We start from the raw sequence: 18,220 nt of genomic DNA on the forward strand, positions 1-18,220 counted from the left end.
TGTAATTGTGTTGATTTGAACTACCATAACCCCTATTCCCTGTCTCCCTAGGCCACTGGTAGGGCAGGAAGTAGAGCTCAGGAAGGTGTTTTTAAGATTTATTTTACTTCTCATTATCCTGCTCTGATTTTGTTAGTAATAAATTCAGTTAATATCCCCAATTTGAGTCTGTTTTGCCCGTATTCAGTGAGTGATCTCTCCTGGACCTTATTTCAACTCATGAACTCTTTATTATGTTTTCTCTCCTCTGTCTAGGTGTGGAGGGGAGTGATAGAGTGGCTGTGGTTGGTGCTTGGCATCCAGCCAGGGTCACTACGGTGAGTCCTTCCCATATGGGCTGCAGTTCTTCACAAACTGCTCCAGCATGGGTCCATTTCCATGCTGTCCTTCAGGAACAGACTTGCTCCTGCGTGCCTTCCCTGTGGGGTCACATGTCCTACCAGTAAACATACTCCAGCATGATCTCATCTGTCCATGTGGCTACAGGACCTGTAGCAGGCTTCTTACAGAGTCACAACCTCAGGGATCCAGCTGCTCTGGTGTAGGGTCCTCCATGGACTGCTGGTGGATATCTGCTTCATTGTGGACCTCCATGCTTTTCAGGGGAACAACCTGCCTCGCAGTGGGGTGCAAAGGAATTTCTACTCCAGTGTCTGGAGCATTTACTCCCACTCCTTTTTCGCTGACCTGGGTGTTCGTGGAGTTGCTTCCCTCGCATATTCTCACTCTTCTCTCCAGCTGTGGTTTTTTTTTTCCCTTTCTTAAGTATCCCAGAGATGCTGCTGCCATCACTGATGGGCTCAGCCTTGGCCAACAGGTCCATCTTGGAACCAGCTGGCATTGGTGCTATTGTAGGTGAGTGAAACTTCTGACAGCTCAACTTCTCACAGAAGCCACACCTACAACCTCCCCACTACCAAAACCTTGCCACACAAAACCAGTACCATATGTTCATCTGGCTGCCATCTCCTTCTGTAGACCCTGTTCTCCTGCTAGCGGCCTTGATGCTCTGTTCTGAAGCACTGAGGGCTGCAAATGGTCCTGTGTGGAGGAGGTACACAGGCAGAAAACGGTGAATAGAAAATCCCGTGTGTTTTTGTTCTTCTTTCCAGGCAAATAAAAGGAATAGGGATCCTGATTTGAAGCTAGAGCTTTTTTGGGAAGGAAGGGTAGTGATGTTAATGTTGAGTGCCTGTGGATAAGAATCAGGGGAAAGGCTAACAAGGTGGACATTCTGGTGGGAGTCTGTTACAGACCACCCATCCAGGATGAAGAGGCAGATGAAGTATTCTGTAAGTGGCTGGCTGACATTTCATGATCGCCAGCCCTTTTTCTTGAGGAAGACTTTAGCTTGCTGGATGTTTGCTAGAAACTCAGCACAGCAGAGAGGAGACAGTCTAGGAGGCTCCTGGCTACAATTGAAATTTTATTTCTGTCCCTTTTCCTACAACCAAACAACTTATTTTATCAAAGGTTGCACTTCCTAATATCCTAACGGTCCTTTTATTTTGATGGTTTTGTTTTTCTGTCATATTTGTGAAGATGAGCCCAGTTTAAACACTTGGGAGGTTTAAGTAGTTCACATTCAGGATTTTTGACATAAGTGACTTACTTTTCTTTTTTTAAAAAAAGTTACTGTTTTCTACTTTGCATTCAAAAAAGCAAGTCTGCAAGTCTTGTATTTTCCAGTATTTGGGTAATGTGACTATTCCTACCCTATTAAAGTTTTTATAGTGTTTTCTTAAAGTGTTAAGTGGTTTTCCTTCATCTGCGGAAGTAGATGGAAGATAAGTGAGTGAGCAGATTAAGAAAAAAGTTAATTTTAAGTGAACAGATTAAGAAAGAATCATAACACTTGGAACACCTTCCAAATAGATGTCTGGGGACCAAGTATTTTGCTTGAACTACATAGTGGATGTACAGTGAAGCCATTCTAATTCAGCTGAAGAAGGTACCAAATATTTTTTCCCTGTACGCAGTTTAATAACTTTTGATAGGCAATTTACAATCTTCAGGAATATGGGAGGAACAGGAGGCTGGTTCAAAGTCCATCAGTCTCTCGAGTTATAAGAAAGGAAAGGGGAAATAACATCATTTCATTCTTGGATTATCTAAAGAAATTACATTTTTCAAAATGCCTACAAAATGAAGATAAATGTGAATATGTAGATCCCTGGTTTATATGATCTTTTTCAGCACAACATAGTTTAAAACTGTACAGAGCTCTTTAGCTCACCATTCCATTACACATAAATAGCTGCAGTTATCTAGCAGGATCCATGTTGTGATTTTGCACTTCTCCCAAAGTCAACACTTTGGATTTTTCTTCTAAAATGACATGTACATTTACACTTTCAACAGTCCCACCCTCATAGCAGTGAAATTGTAAGAGGAGAAATCTGCTAGATTCTGAATTTTTGTGTAAAAAGAACATAAATATAAATTTGTGACATAGATCTGTGTGTGCAAAAAAAGTTTAAATAGTTATGTGAAATGTACTTTTTAGAAATATCTTTCATAGTATGACACCTCCAACAGAAATGGCGTGTGTGGTTCTGAAACAGCCAATGTTAAGGAATTTTGAAATTGGAAAGGATGAGATTGAATTCCAAAATGGGAAGAGGTATCTTCAGTGGGGAGAGGCCCAAAGTGAATCTATTTTAAAAAACCCAGAGTAAATTTGGACAGTTAGAATTACGAACAGGCTGGAATCTTACTCCTGATGACTAGCCATCTCAGCAAAACTGAGCTAAAAATAATAGGTCAGTCTAAGTGTTATGTATTAAACCAAAGCAGAATCTAGGCAAACTTGATATCCACTAACCCATGAGTGCTGAGAGAGCTGGCAGACACCATAGCAGGGCCACTCACAATCATCTTTGAAAGGTTGTGGTGATCCGGAGAGCTGCCTGAGGATTGGAAGAGAGCAAATGTCTACCTAGTCTTTAAAAAGGGCAAGAAGGAAGACCTAGGGAAATATCGTCCAGTTAGCCTCACCTCAATCCTTGGAAAGGTGATGGAGCACCATCTTGTAGATGATGGTGGAGAGCAGTGGATTTTGTCTACCTTAACTTCAGTAAGGCTTTTGACACTATCTCTCACAATTTCCTCATAGACAAATTCAGAAAGTGCGGACTGGATGAGCGGACAGTGAAATGGATTGAGAACTGACTGATAGGCAGATTCCAGAGAGTCCACAGGATCCACTTGCAGGCCTGTCACTAGTGGTGTCCCCCAAGGTTCAATACTGGGCCCACTGTTGTTTAACTTATTCATCAATGACTTGGATTAAGGAGTAGAGTGCTCCTCAGCAAATTTGCTGATGGCCCAAAGGTGGGAGGAGTGGCCAGTAACCCAGAGTGCTGTGCAGCCCTTAAGAGGGACCTCAACAAGTTGGAAAAATGGGCAGAGAAAGAACCTTCTGAAATTCAACAAAGGCAAATACAGGGAATGCACCAATACGGGTTGAGGACTAACCTGCAAAGTAGCTCTGCAGAAGAGGAGCTGGGGCCCCTGGTGAACAACAAGCTGTCCATCAGCCAGCCGTGTGCCCCTGTGGCTAAGAAGGACAATGGAATCCTGGGAAGCATTAGGAAGAGCATTACCAGCAGGTCAAGGAAGGTGATCCTGACCTTCTGCTCAGCTCTAGTGAAGCCACATCTGGAGTGCTGCATCCAGTTCTGGGCTCCTCAGTACAGGAGAGACATGGAGCTCCTGGAGTGGGTCCAGCAAAGGGCAGCAAAGATGATTAAGAGACTGGAGTGTCTCTCTTCTGAGGAAAGGCTGAGACAGTTGGGCCTGTTTAGCCTTGAGAAGAGATGACTGAGAGAGGACCTCATCAGTGTAAATGAGTACCCAAAGGGAGGATGTCAGGAGAATGGATCCAGGCTCTTCTCTGTTCTGCCAGGCAATAGGACAAGAGGCAACAGGCAGAAAATGATGCACAGTAAGTTGCACGTGAACATGAGGAGGAACTTCTTTACTGTGTGAGTGACTGTGTACTGTAGCAGATTGCCCAAAGAGGTTGTGGAGTTTCTCCCACTGGAGATATTCAAGAACCATCTGGACACAATCCTGTGCAATGTGCTCAAGGATGAGCCTGTTTGAGCAGGGAGTTTGGACCAGATGACCCACTGTGGTCCCTTCAAACTTTACCCATTCTGTGATTCTGTGAAATCAACCTGGGGACAGGCATTAAAAGCACTTTTTTAGTTGGAGACCAAGACTGTAGAACAGTCTTCTGGGTAGTGTCACTTACACAAAGACATGAGTCATTCAGTAGACAGTTAACTATTGTTCAGAAAATATGGTATTAAGATGGGATGGAGGTTCAGTGAACGTAGTAGCCCCATTCTCACACATGCCTTTGATGTAATGTATCCTAGTTGGTCATTTGTCATTTGATGCCAGGTGTTATTGCTCATAGGAAAAATACTATCAATTCCTCTTAGTTTGTCAGCATTTTAGCAGTCTGACAGAACAAATCCATCTTTAAGAACCCTGTGAATGGCAAGAGGCTGCGTGTATGGGAATTACCTCAATGAACCGTATTTGCCCTTCTAATTTTATCTTGGATACTGACTGCACAGCTCAGAAAGTCTTAAGGGAAGGGGAAATAAATGACCCAAGAGATTCCACATTTTGTAAATATTTTTGAAGGGTGTAATTTTTATTTCCACCCAACTTTTGCCATTGATTACACTAGCAACTGGTTACAGCAATACTAATTTTGTATCCTTAATCCATGTGCTGTTTAAAGTGGCACTGCATTCATGCTCTGAGGTTTGCATTCTTGAAGTTGTTGGCATTCTGAAAGTAAAGTTTTTAGTACTTCTAGAAAATGGTTGTGAAACATCTGTTAGAAATTGTAAAAAAGGTAAAAAATTAAATGAGAATTTTCAAGCTTTTAACTGGGACAATTTGTTGGTGCTGACAGTCTTGTAGAGGAGCAATGTACATTATGATGTGGTTGGAAAACGGTGTCATCACTAACGTTGTTCTGGCTGTAGGTGTGTTTCACAAACAAACTGGGTGGATTGATGCACATCATGTCAGAATGGTTTCTGTAGTAACTACTGGTACATCATGTTTAGATGAAAGGAGTGAGATGAAATAGAACCTTGGGTTTGTTGTACAGATTATCGACATGGAAAAACCATGGCCCAAAATGTCCTATGTGGTAAGAAATTTTTTTTTTTGTATGTTCTTCTACATTCGGGACCCAAGTGCTCTAATGAGTACTACCATAGGTCTTTCAATACATCAGAATACATCAAAAATCCCATTAGGGCTGGCATCAAATTAATACTTCATCTATTCGGTTAAGATCTTGTTTTACTTGTCATGGAAGTATCTCCACTATCTCTATGAAATAAATAGAAAGAATGATTATAAAAGTGTAAATTGCAGTGAACACAATTCTTCTAATTCCAGCAAAGAGGAAAATTAGGGCAAATTAGGAAATCCCATGAGTTTGTTTCTGAGTTAAAGGAAAAGTTCTTAGAGCATAAAAAATACTAATTATTTCTGTTTTTTCAGATTACCGAGATCTTAGGCGTTTTAAAAAGATAACCAACATAAATCTAAGGTTGAACTGGAAATCTGTCAAAATAAAGCAAGTGGGAATTATATGACTTTTTTTCTGTATTTTTTTTTACACATTCAATCCTTCTGCTATTTTCAATTTGACTTTTGCCTATGTACAGAAAAATGGAGTAACAGATCATGTGTTTGAGACTCAAATCTTTCTGACTCCACCTTCTCCTGGCAATCAGGTAATTGAAACTAAAATTACAAGACTTATGAGAAGAACTGTGGAGGATGCTTTAGAGTATGTTTAAAAGGCATATTTCTTTCAGATTTACCTGAATGAAGGCACTGCATTTGGAATGAATTCACATAAGTGTTTACAATAATGCTAGTGTGTTTGAGATCTGATATAGCTGAAATAAATACTTCCTTTTTATTTTTTTCATTAGAAGTGTTGCACAAGACCAGAGGAACTGTGATTGCTAGAGGTAACTGACTACTTTTGTAATGGAAGAAGCTGCTGTCTCTCCAAAGTATAATACAAAATACTATTATTTGTATATAATACAAAATGTTTCCAAGTGTTTGGTGGTATAAAACACCATGCAGGATTTTACTGTCCTTAAAACCTACAGTACTTGGTAGACAGTCTGCATCATGCAGATATGTGGGTTATCTCTCCTTCTTTCTAGTCTTGTGAAAATACATACAAAGGATAAAGCCTCAGGTAATACAATTGTCCTTTTAAGCTTAAAGGGTAAATGGATGATCTTGATATTAAAGTGTAGTATTTGGAGCTGCAGATGTCGTCTGTTTGTGATTGTGCCAAAATTCTGTGCAGCCAACCTTTGTGTTTCCAGGGTAATCAAGAGATCGATCACAAATATAAAGGCAAGGATATAGGTAATACGTAAATGAGGCCGTAAGGATCTTCTGTGGAAATGATCAGAGAAAGCCACGACTTGAAGAGGAGACTGCAGCATGAGTGGTGTGCCTCATGTGAGATGATGGCAGTGGGGGATGTCCATGTCTTGCTACACTGCCCATCACATTACAGCTCATGGCTCTGGGTGCTGCCACTGCAAATCTCTGGTCCACCAAACTGAGGCATTTCTGCTTTTCTCGGAAACTTCTCAAACAAGAATTCTTGCAGCCCTCCCTTGTCATATCCTCTGCTCTCTCCTGTACCTGAGGATGGGGTTGGTGACTCCTGTGAGGGATAATTCTTTTTTTTTTATGTGCTCTTCTCTGCTACCAATCAAAACAGAAACAAAAGAAAAAAAGGAAAATAACTGGGAAACATAGGGGTTAATACTGTGAAGTCTGTGGGTGCAAACAGGATTTTGTTAAAAGTGAAATGAGATTGGGTGGAGGTAGATAAAAAGAAATCTGAAATAATTGTTTTGTAGAATATGGCCTTTCCACATAGGCAGAAATCTTTCTCTTCACTTCAGTCTGAAGATAGTCAAAAAGAGAATCTCATCTCTTAATTAGAAAGAAAAATACTCATCAAACACATCTCATCACTGGAAAGCTAATGATTCACAGCTGCTAGTCTGAAAGGGCAGGCTTTTTTTCTGAACAGTAGGAAGCGTTAATCATTTTGGATGAGATTTTCTTTTAAAATATACTGTAGTTTTCAAAAGAATAGGATATTCAATATCCTAACTTAAATTATTTTTTGAAGTGTTGTACACCAGGGATAGTGTCATGTGTCTCCCTGAATGATCATTTAATGCAAGTGTCGCTCACTAAGAGTATCAACTGATGTGATGTTGTAAATGACCGGTTCATGCCTGTGGCTCTGAAAAATCTTGATCTCATGGGGGAGAAGAAAAAGTCCTTTCTTATATTCTTCTGTGTAGGAAATGGCAGCTATATTAAACTGTAACCTTTGAGACTCCCACTCCTCTCTTAAAATAGTTAGCTTGCTTCAGTAGTGATGAGGATCCTTTTTTTAGACAGAGTTAGAGCCATTATTTCCTTAGAAGATATCATACCAGATACAGTCCATGTTCCACTGGATGCTTTATAGGCATGGGCAACCGCAAAACTGTCCCCTTGTGCTTGTTCCTTAGCTTTTCTGGTTTGGGGGGTTTTTTTGGTTAGTTGTTTCTTTTTGTTTACTTTTGGAGGTTTTGTATGTTTGTTTTGGTTTTAGTTGTTTATTTGTTTCTGGCCTATACTTGTTTAAGGGATGGATACATAGGTTTACTTCTCCATCATGCATGAAGGTTTCCACATACCACTTCCCTTCTTCTCTTTCACCCCAGCTATCAGACCTTTTATGTGTAAGAACTAAATCCCTGAGTTTTCTTGATGTTCTGCACCAGATTTTGGGTTTGCTCATGTTTACTTAAAAGTTTTGTCTGATACCGGAAATCTGCTTGTTTTCTCCATTTGCATTTCATAAGTGCATTTCTTGTCTGGGAAGGATAACGAGGTCATTTGTTTTGCAATGACATCACTGTACAGGTCTCACACAGAACACGTCTCATTTGTGTTGCACTGTTTTGCTAGTGCCTGGCTGAGACAGGTGCCTAAAAGGAGGAACTGGTAAAAATTCAGCTGGACTAGATGGAAATTAAGGTGGCAGATCAGGGAAATCATCTTCAGGAGATGGCAGGTGTAATATTCATGCTTTTGAAAGGTATATCCATACAAGACTGGAGCACAAGTCCTATGAGGAGAGGCTGAGAGAGCTGGGGTTGTTCAGTCTGGAGAAGAGAAGGCTTAGAGGCGACCTCATCACTCTCTTCAACTACCTGAAGGGAGGTTATAGCCAGGTGGGGGTTGGTCTCTTCTCCCAGGCAACCAACAATAGGACAAGGGGACATGGGCTCAAGCTCTGCCAGGGGAGGTTTAGGTTAGATGTTAGGAAGAAATTCTTTACAGAGAGGGTTATCAGGCATTGGAACGGCCTACCCAGAGAGGTGGTGGATTCACCATCCCTGGAGGTTTTTAAAAAGAGATTGGACGTGGCCCTTAGTGCCATGATATAGTAATTGGAGTTGGATCAGGGGTTGGACTTGATGATCTTGGAGGTCTTTTCCAACCCAATCTATTCTGTGATTCTGTGATTCTGTGAAGTTTTAAAGTGGTAATATCTTAATATAATTTTTTACTGGCCCTCAGAGTATAGTACTATAAGGAATTAATACCATTAAAGATCATTTGGCACTTAGAAGCTTCCAGTGAGAAGTGCTTGGATGAGAATTCATTAATGTTCTGGAGTACAGGGTACATGATGACCATGTTCCTCATTCTCCTGTCAGGTCCATATTTCCTGAGACTGTGTAAGTTGTTAGCTTCTTTTCTCTCTGGAGATGGGGATTGAATAGTACTTCATTTTCTTTCCATCTTTTTAACCAAAGTTCTGCTTGGACCCCAAGAAAGACTATGCATTGCCATTTATCAACAGGTAATCTCTAGTATTTGCTTTTCTAATACTTGGTACTGTTTGCTGGCTTCCAGAGCACGCTTTGGTGTGCATACATTAACTCAGGGCATTTCTGGGGTTGAAGCATGCAATGATTTTTTGCTTTTCTTTTGAGACATGAAATCTGTTACAAGTTGGCTACATCAAATTTACCACTTTTCTGTAGATAGCAAGCTCATAGAAGAGCTCTTGAATTCCATGGGCTCATTTGCTTTTTCATTACCAGTTCTAGCGGATTTCCTTTTAAACTAAACAACCTAAAAAAGGCATTTTTCTTTCAAATGAAATACTGTTAGAAGTGCCAATATACTCTTGTGAGTCATACACACTGTATGTTCAGTTCTTTTCAGTATTCATCATATTTGTCTTGCAGTTTCATAGGACTTCCATATACATAGCACTCGGTGGTAGAAAGTACAGGGGTGAGGTAAGTTAGCTGATCTTGAGAGAGAAGATTACCTAAGATATAGTTGTTTTTTTTTCTTCTATGCAGCAACTTAAATTTGGTAAGAGCATTTTGTTTGCTTTAACTCCAAACAAAAAGCCAGCAGAAGATGAGTGAAATCCCAATTTTATTCTTACTCAGCTTTGTATACATCCTGTGACTGATTTGGGAAAATGACCCACGTTTTAGTTAATCTGAAAAAAAAGGTTAGTGCTTTAGGTTTGCAAGTTTTGTGGCACTACACCCTCCTTCATTTTAGCAGGTATTAAAAATACAAATATTCAAAAGCTTAACTATTTGGATGGAGAAGGCTTATTAAGATTTAAGGATGTTTATCCAGCTGTGGTACATAGTGTGATTTGCTCTGACTTTTTTTTTTTTTTTGTATGGGAAGAAAATAAACCTTAGTAATGACTACAGCTGGGTTTTAAGCTATAAGGAGGGGTTTGTTCATAGGAAAATTGGAGATAAAAATTGTTTTTGTTTGACCCTATCCAAGTGAAATTATTTTTAGTTTTTTCCTGCAAACCATGAATTTTGTAGCAGCATCAGTAGAGGACAGTATCTAGACAGTAGTGTATGGAGCTGGAAGTGCAGATGGGTTTCTCCTGGTGTGCAATCCCTGTTTGGGCCCAATACTAAAGAACAGCCCAAGTTATTTAGCTGCACATCTCTGGGAGATATAACCCAACCAGATTTCTGGCAGCCCCCAGTCATGGAGCACTTGAACTGTTTTGGGAAAACACTGCAACGAATTAAAGCTTTCAGAGGGGTGGACTTACGTGACTTCTCATCATTTTTTTAAATCCCATTTTTGATGACTCTGTGGTCATTTCAGTTTTGCTATGCTTTATTAAAATGGTTGTACACTTTCAGCTTTTTCCGTGATTTTTTTACTAGTTTTCTGTGCAAAAGATTTTTTCAGATTGATACTTCTGCTTGTTTGTGTGACATTATTATGCCATGACCGTATTCTTTCTTCTAAACAGCGAATTAATCTTTATTCACTACTGTGCCAACTTTACACTGCTACAGGATTGTTTCAAAGCTAAAACCAGATTTACTGACATGTTGAGATCTTCTTTAAATTAATCACATTCCTGTGACCTACAAGAAAGATGGAGAGGGATATTTTACAAGGGTATGTAGTGATAGAACAAGGAGTAATGACTTTAAACTGAAAGAGTGTAGGTTTAAATTAGTTATTAGGCAGAAATTCTTTACTGTAAGGGTGATGAGACACTGGAACAGGTTGCACAGAGAAGTTGTGGTTGTCCCATCCTTGGAAGTGTTCAAGGCCAGGTTGGATGAGGCCCTGACCAACCTGGTGCGGTGGAGCGTTTCCCTGCCTATGTCAGGGAGTTTGGATCTGAGTGACCTTTAAGGTCCCTTTCAACCCAAGTTATTCTGTGGTCCTGTGATTCGTGAAAATAACCAACCTTTCTGAGGATGTAATCTTATTTTTATGCTGTTTTGTATTTTTTTGTCCACAAAAACATTATTTTATGAGAGAACAATTAATATTCTTCTTCAACCATACTACATAATTTTTTCTTTTCCAAGAATTAAGGTAGGAAGCAATGGGAAGTGTAGCAGTTGTTTCATGCAGGTAAGTGTCAAGTCAGCAAAGTGGTTAAACAACTTTCCTGTTTGAGGAGAGGTGGGGTTTTTTTAGAATTGTTTTAATTTATTTGTTTTAACTGTGCACCAGAGTTTAATGTAATGCTGATCTGAATCACTTTTTTTTCCTGCTCTGTCTTTTAGCTTTTTCTTTTTGTGGTCTGGAACTTTGAGCTCTACATGATACCACTGGCTTTGTTGTTGCTGCTGGCATGGAACTACTTCTTGATCGTATCAGGGAAAGATAATAGGCAACATAATACAGTAAGTCTTCTCTACTTCAAGGGCGTACATGTCCTTTTCTTTTTTTAGTTGGGCAAAATTTTTAAACAGAATTTAAATATTACATCTTTTTGAGGATCATTTGAAACAAGACAGTTTCAGACTGGAATGTATGCAGCTTTTCTAGCAAACTTTTTTGCCTTAAGAATTGTCGAGCCATGAAAGAGGTAACCCAGGAAAGTGCAGTAGCTGTTGGAAGTTTTCAGGACCTGGCTGGGTAGAGCTTTGAGGAACCTGATCTGACCTCATGGCTGAGCCTGCTTTAAGCAGGGGTTTGGAGATCTCTTCCAGCCTGAGTGATCCCCTAATGTCTAGCAACTGCAATTATTAGTGACCAGAGGAACCCACACAGCCCTGATTCCAGCACGGTTGTTACCTGTCCACATCACTGAGACTGTTGTGCTTTCAAGGGTCATCTAAAATTAAGGGTGGGATTGATAGAGGTATTTCCTAATCCCAGATGTTGTTACCTGTATGGAAAAAAGCCTAAGATCGAGATTTAAAAGATGCAATACTTAAAATACAGATGCTAGTCTCCCGTTACCTGAAATACTTAAGGCTTTTCAACCTGAAGATTTCTTAGTAACCAAAATGAGAAAGGAGAGATTTCACTTGTGAGCTGTAATACACCTGATTTCTCTCTGAAATACCACCTGCCTGTGAAGATTAATTGGGTTATGTAACTTTTCTAATGAAGCTAGTATGGACTCTCTGTTGAGAACACTAAATGATGCTCAAAAAATGTTCGTCCTGCTGAGAGTGCTTCTGACCAAGCTATATATTAAGCAACTATGTAGATCCCAAATCTCTGATATCTGTACCATTAATGACTGCTTTTTCTTTATGTTTATCACAAGTAAGTTGGGACCTTGGTTTTAATGATTTGAGTTTGGTTATCCTCATGTTGAGCATCTGGCTTTTATGAAGTCTTCCACAGACTTACTGGATGCCTTTCTAATTAACTCATGATCTTCAGTAATATCTCGAGTCCTTAGCTCAGGTCATTAGCACAGTGTCATTAGAATAGTAGTAATTTAAATATTTCTGTTTTCCTATGCAGAGTGTAAATATTAAGTAAATTAATTAAGTTTCCTAGTGGTTAGAGAATGCTTCAGCATTCACATGATCTGGCTTCTGTTCCCAAGTTTCAAGATTCCTTGTGGGCCTCAGTAAAATCATTGACTATTTTCTGAGGAGTATCATCTGTCTCTAAAAGTTACTCTGAAATCCTAAAGTTAATTATAAAGATAAATGTATTTGTGAACTTCACTTAATTAACATTAGACAAGCATAGTTAAAAATTGAGTATAGTTGTCTAAGTTTTATTTGGCTCCCCACCAAGTCCCCAGACCCAGCGCAAAAACATCCGGCAAAGAGCAAAGAAAAAAAACTATGAAAATTCCAGACTAACCAAGCTATATTAAAATAAATGTATTTAAGTATATTACAGTTATATACAGTTGAAATACTATATACAATCCCAAAAGAGAAAGAGAAAGGAAGGGGAAGGGTAAAAAACAAAAAAAACAAAACAGATACACACAATCAAAAAACAAGAAAAACCTCAGGATTTAGCAACTAAAGAATTAGCAAAAGAATATCTTACTACTTTCTTTGGGATAGCACAGTCACCCAAATGCCACCGCCACGCTACCGGACTCCGGATCAGCAGGAACAACCGGCCCCGTAGGCCCAACCAGGCCTCAATTCCCCCACAGAAGCGTCACCGGCTGTGGGGAATCTGCTGTCTCCAAACCTCACTGGAAGGGGAGAGAGGAAGAGGCTTCTCTCTCCGTCTGTTTATATGTTTGGATTGCATAAAGGAATAGGATAGAATACTTCCTTCCTGACGACCGGGAAGGAAGGGCTAAACTCAAAACCATTACAATAGTTTGTACTTTTTTAATGTCTATGGAACATACTTAAATTTGGGATCATCAAAAGTAGCTTGGAAAAGTTGGTTTCCATTACAGTATCCCATGAGAAAGCAATTGTCAGTTGTCTCTTCAGTTTGGGCTCTAGGAACCACATTCTTCTGTAGGTCAGTGATTAGTTATCAGAGTTTCTGTCTGGATATGGCAGAAAGACCAGCTTTAACTCATCCTTGTTTGACCATCCCTATAGACAAGGTATCATTTGCTATCTCCTCTTGGGCATCAGTTTTTTTGAAGCAGTTTGAAATTTATTTCCTTGTGGAATAATTTACCTGCCAAACAAGGATGTGGGTTACTCTGTCATAGAATGAACCTATGCTTCCTGTTTGAGTACGATTATTTTGTCATTTACGCTGACTCCTTATAAGTTATATGTGCGAGTCCTTTCTTGAATTCAAGTTCTACTAAGACTGGGGCAAGGGGGAATCCCAAGTGTATTTACCAGTAGGAGATAAGTGTATTGGAATGCCCAACAGAGAGGTGAAACAGCATATTAGGCATTGCTGCCTTTATAGATTCAGGTGGACTCTTTGTAGGATTGATGATCATTGTGGTTTTAGTCCAACACTGACACCAACTTCAAAAAGAACTGTTGGATTCCCTATCTTTCATACATTTAGATCAAGATGAGTTGTGTTTCTGAAGGATATGCTTTCATGAAATATAAACCCTGGCATTAAACTTTGGTGTAAGTAACTGTAGATAGATATAGATTTAATGGATGGTTCTCTAAATGAATCTGTGAGAATTCAGGACTGAACCAAAACAATGAGCTTCATGTGGTAGATATAAAAAATCAGATTTAAATATTTCCTGCCAGTATTAAGTGAGGAAAAACTATCACTAGAATGGAATTCCTAATCCCTTCCTCTGAATTTTGCATTTTTGCTTGAAGTATAACCAGCTTCTTTCCCCAAGGATCCTTGTTCTTCCTTATAATCATACCAGTGGGGGTCAAAAACTAAGTGATCCCAGATATGGGGTAAAAAACTGAAATGCTTTATTGAACACACACTTTGCAATATAAGGGTCTTGGGGGCAGGACATGTTAATGAGGAGGATGAGCCATGTTAATTAGGGAATTACACAAGTTTTTACTACTGTTGCCGAATGGGTTAATATTTCCCTCAACCAGGATTACATAGGGAGAAAGGGATTAAAGGGCCTAGACATGGTCTGGTAAAATCATTTCAAAAGTCCTTACTTATTTCTGCTGCAGGAGCCAGGCTAAATCCATAGGTTGACTCTTTAACAAGTCTTGTGAAAAGGATTCTTGTCAGCCACTGTTGCCCAAGGTTTATGTCTCTTTTCTGCAGATACTATATTTTGGGATCCTACACATAGTCCTTAATATCTGACCTCACAAAATAATTTATTTTTAGCACAACTGCTGTTCCACTATTAAACCATAATCACCTAAACATACAAAACTAGAAGTGAGTGAATCCTACTTGTTTGGTTTTATTTTCTTCCGCTGCCTTTTTTCCGTCATCTTTTTCACATCCTCTGTGAAAGAATTATCAACCATTGCCATGTTTCTGTCCCCACTGCCTGCTACTTCTTGTCATCTGCTCTGGATCTGTGTGGTGGGGAGCAACATGGAAGTACTACCCCTACACATTGCCAGCTCTTTACCCTGTAGAAGGTGCAGGGTACAGAGCATGACATGGTGACAGACTGCAAGCTAACAGAAAATGTGCCAGGGTTTAAAGCTTATTTTCAGTATTTTTAAGAATCTACTTAATATTTTGAAGATTCCAAATATATTGTACAAAAAACCTCCCTCACCTTTGTAGCCTGGAGAAAACACCAGTGCTGCTGTCTGGTATCTGGAGTCTTTTCCTACTTCTAAGCAAAATTCATAGTCAGAACTGCATTAAGTTAATGGGGGGAAAAAATTCTTTTTTAATTTACTCCTGCATTGCTACGTCAGGCTGCATTTTGTGTGTTCTGACTGCCTGCTGGAGCTGTCTAACTTAAAGAATAGTCAGATAATCCCTCAGAATGTTCCCTCTCTCCAGCTCTTCATGGCTATGGATCGTTTTTACCCTGTGTACGTAGGCCTGGATGCTACAATTTGGACAAATCACGACAGTCTCTCAGGTGTTGGGCTGTAATACTTAACAGCTGTAACAGGTACACTGGATCTCCTCTGATAACAGATTCTTGTTCTTCCATGCAAATTCTTGCTCTTCCATGACCAGATAGGGAGCAGACAGGGACCCCAGATCATCTTCTCCTGCATACTGTCATTGACGAGGAAGGGCTGGAAGAGGACTGGACAAATCTGGGAGGACAACAACCACTTGCAAAGCTTTTACTGACAGCAGGGACTTGGTTTTTACAACTGTGGTATCCTCCTTGGGGATTGAGAACTGCTAGGAAGAGATCCACCTCACCACTTGGGGCAAAATCTTCTTTGTCAGATGGTTGTCCAACCTAATGAGTAGAGCATTAAACTGAAAATAAAGGGAGAGGATGATGATGACCTACAGTCAAATGAGGAATCACAGAATAGATTGATTTGGAAGGGACTTTCAGAGGGACACCTTCTACCAGACTAGGTTGTTCAAAGTCTTGTCCAACCTGACCTTGAACTCTGCCAGAGATGAGGCATTCACAACTTCTCTGGTCAACCTGTGCCAGTGCCTTACCACCCTCACAGTGAAGAATTTCTTCCCAATATCTAATCTGCCTTCTGTCAGTTTGAAACTATTATCCCTTGTACTAACAAGAAAGTGGTAGTCTGAGTTGGCAAGCAAAGGGTGCAGGATGAATGGACAGGAGAGCCCTCAAAACCAACCCAACAAGACAGAAGGTCTCCACTGCAGGTGTGGGCACACAAATGCCTCTGGAAGAGGCTCTCACGCCCTCTCTGAGAACCCAGCATGCCAGAGGTCTCTCCCTGACGTGCGTGTACATTGGTGTGTACAGCATAGGAACCAGTAGGAGTTAGGGGTCCATGTGCAGCTACATTCATGCATGATCGCAGGGATGTGGTGAAATTGTTCTCATGTCTATCGTGCAGTGGATGTACACTGGCTTTTTGGTCAAGACAGGCTGGGAAAGTGGGGAGAGAGAGTTGCTCTTCAACCCAGTGAAGGGAAGATTATGAAGAGATTGGAGCATCTGGCATACAAGGAGAGGCTGAGCAAGCTGGTACTGCTCTGCATAGAGGAGAAGGCTCAGGGTTTGATGATGGTCTGCTTGAGTGGGGAGGACAGGATGTCCATGCCGACCTCTGCCACTTGGACATTTTCTGACTGAAGATACTAATCTTTCTCTCCTTTTTGGTTTATTATTTTCCAAGTAGTTAAAAATTTAATAGAAGAACAATGCACATCCCTGGAGCTACCTATGAATGTTCTTCTGCCATGTATACTCCTGTGGAGAAGTTTAATCACTTCACATCCTGCATTGACACTTAATACTTAGAGGCTTTAAAGAAATATTAAATAGGTAATTTCCTCTTAAGTTTTGAGATGCATATGTCATTGCATAGAAAATGACACTGAACAGCTGGGAGTTAATGTGCCATACACAAATTTTTATGAATTTGTATAATTGATTATACATATATTATTTATCTTGTAAGAATTATTTTTTATGAAGCTCTCCGAAAGCACTATATGCCTTTGCTAACCTGTTGTCTATCTCTCCGTCAATCTTACCGTCTGAGGAGATGAGGCTACCTAGGTAATTAAATTGCTGGACTGATTTGAGCTCTGATTGGCCAATGGTGATATGGGGGTGATGGAAGACTTCCTGAGGCGCCGGTTGATAGAGAACTTCTGTTTTCTTTAAACTGACTTTCAGCCGAAAGAGCTCAGCAGCGTCTGCAAAGCAGGATGTTAAACACTGCAGAGCTGCTTCTGTGTGAACAACAAGGGTGGCGTCAACAGCATAAAGCAACTCCCGGACAAGATGGTTTAAGGTCTTAGTGTGGGCCTTCAGTCGCCTTAGATTGAAAAGGCTTCCATCAGTACGGTATCGAATGTAAACACTTGAAGAAAAGTACCAAGATCAGTGTTTACAGAGCCATAGTGCTGTCTACTCTCTTATATGGTTCCGAATCATGGGTCATCTACCGCCACCACCTGCGACTCCTAGAACATTTCCATCAACACTGTCTCTGTACAATCCTAAACATCCACTGGTCAGATTATGTGACCAATACATCTGTTCTAGAACAAGCAGCAGTTACGAGTATTGAGGCCATGTTGCTGAGAACACAGCTGTGTTGGGCAGGGCACGTCTCCAGGAAGAAGGACCACTGCCTCCCTAAGATCTTGCTCTATGGTGGACTTGCCACCGGCTGCCGCAAGAGAGGAACCCCAAAGAGAAGATACAAGGACTCCCTGAAACAACATCTCATCCTTGACCACATTGATCACCATAACTGGTCTACTCTGGCCTCCAGTCGGGAGGTCTGGAGACACACCATCTATAACGCTGCTGTTTCCTTTGAGAAAGCATGCAGGATCACCCTCGAGGAGAAAAGGCAATGCAGAAAGAATCGTGCCTTGCAGAATATACCACCTAAGGAATCTTTCTGCTGTGCCTTTTGCAACCGGACATGTCTATCTCGTATTGGCCTTTTTAGCCACCAGCACGCTTGTGACAAACGTGAGTAGAGACCTTTCCCAAATCTTTGTTCGTGAAGCCCAGCCATGATGTAAGAATTATATAAAATGACAGAAGACATCTTTTAACTTCATTGTAGATTTTTTGCTACACAGGCTTTGATGACTTATATGTATATCTTTCTATTAAAAGTTAGAACTGGACATGTTCAGGATATAATTTTGAGAATAGAAGAAAAATAATTTTGCTAAAGACAGTCTTCCATTTTGAGATTTTAAGCAGTTTTCTCTGGATACTTTCTGTCCTCCAATATGATATGTATATTCAGATCTTTATGTGTCTTCTGGATATTGCTGAATGAAGAAAAACAAAAGACAGAATGGGAAA

General features: G+C 40.2%; 1 protein-coding gene across 9 annotated transcripts in view; it reads left to right on the forward strand.

Moving 5' to 3' along the window:
* The window catches only part of MCTP1 (multiple C2 and transmembrane domain containing 1), a 185,627-nt gene that overhangs the window by 119,576 nt on the left and 47,831 nt on the right, over positions 1-18,220 (forward strand). For 6 of the 9 annotated variants that reach the window (XR_003530831.1, XM_027662940.1, XM_027662943.1 and 3 more), the window contains one exon: positions 11,178-11,297. The exons of 2 other annotated variants lie outside the window; for them this stretch is intronic. Coding sequence is in view for 6 of the 7 variants with exons in the window: in XM_027662940.1 (XP_027518741.1) it covers positions 11,178-11,297 (120 nt within the window). In the remaining variant the exon portion in view is untranslated. Of the gene's footprint in view, positions 1-255; positions 440-11,177; positions 11,298-18,220 lie in introns of those variants that run through there. One more of the 9 variants, XM_027662950.1, reaches the window with a different exon arrangement.

The sequence above is a fragment of the Corapipo altera genome, unplaced genomic scaffold (assembly GCF_003945725.1).
Source record: "Corapipo altera isolate COAL_440 unplaced genomic scaffold, ASM394572v1 61167, whole genome shotgun sequence".
Lineage (NCBI taxonomy): Eukaryota > Metazoa > Chordata > Aves > Passeriformes > Pipridae > Corapipo > Corapipo altera.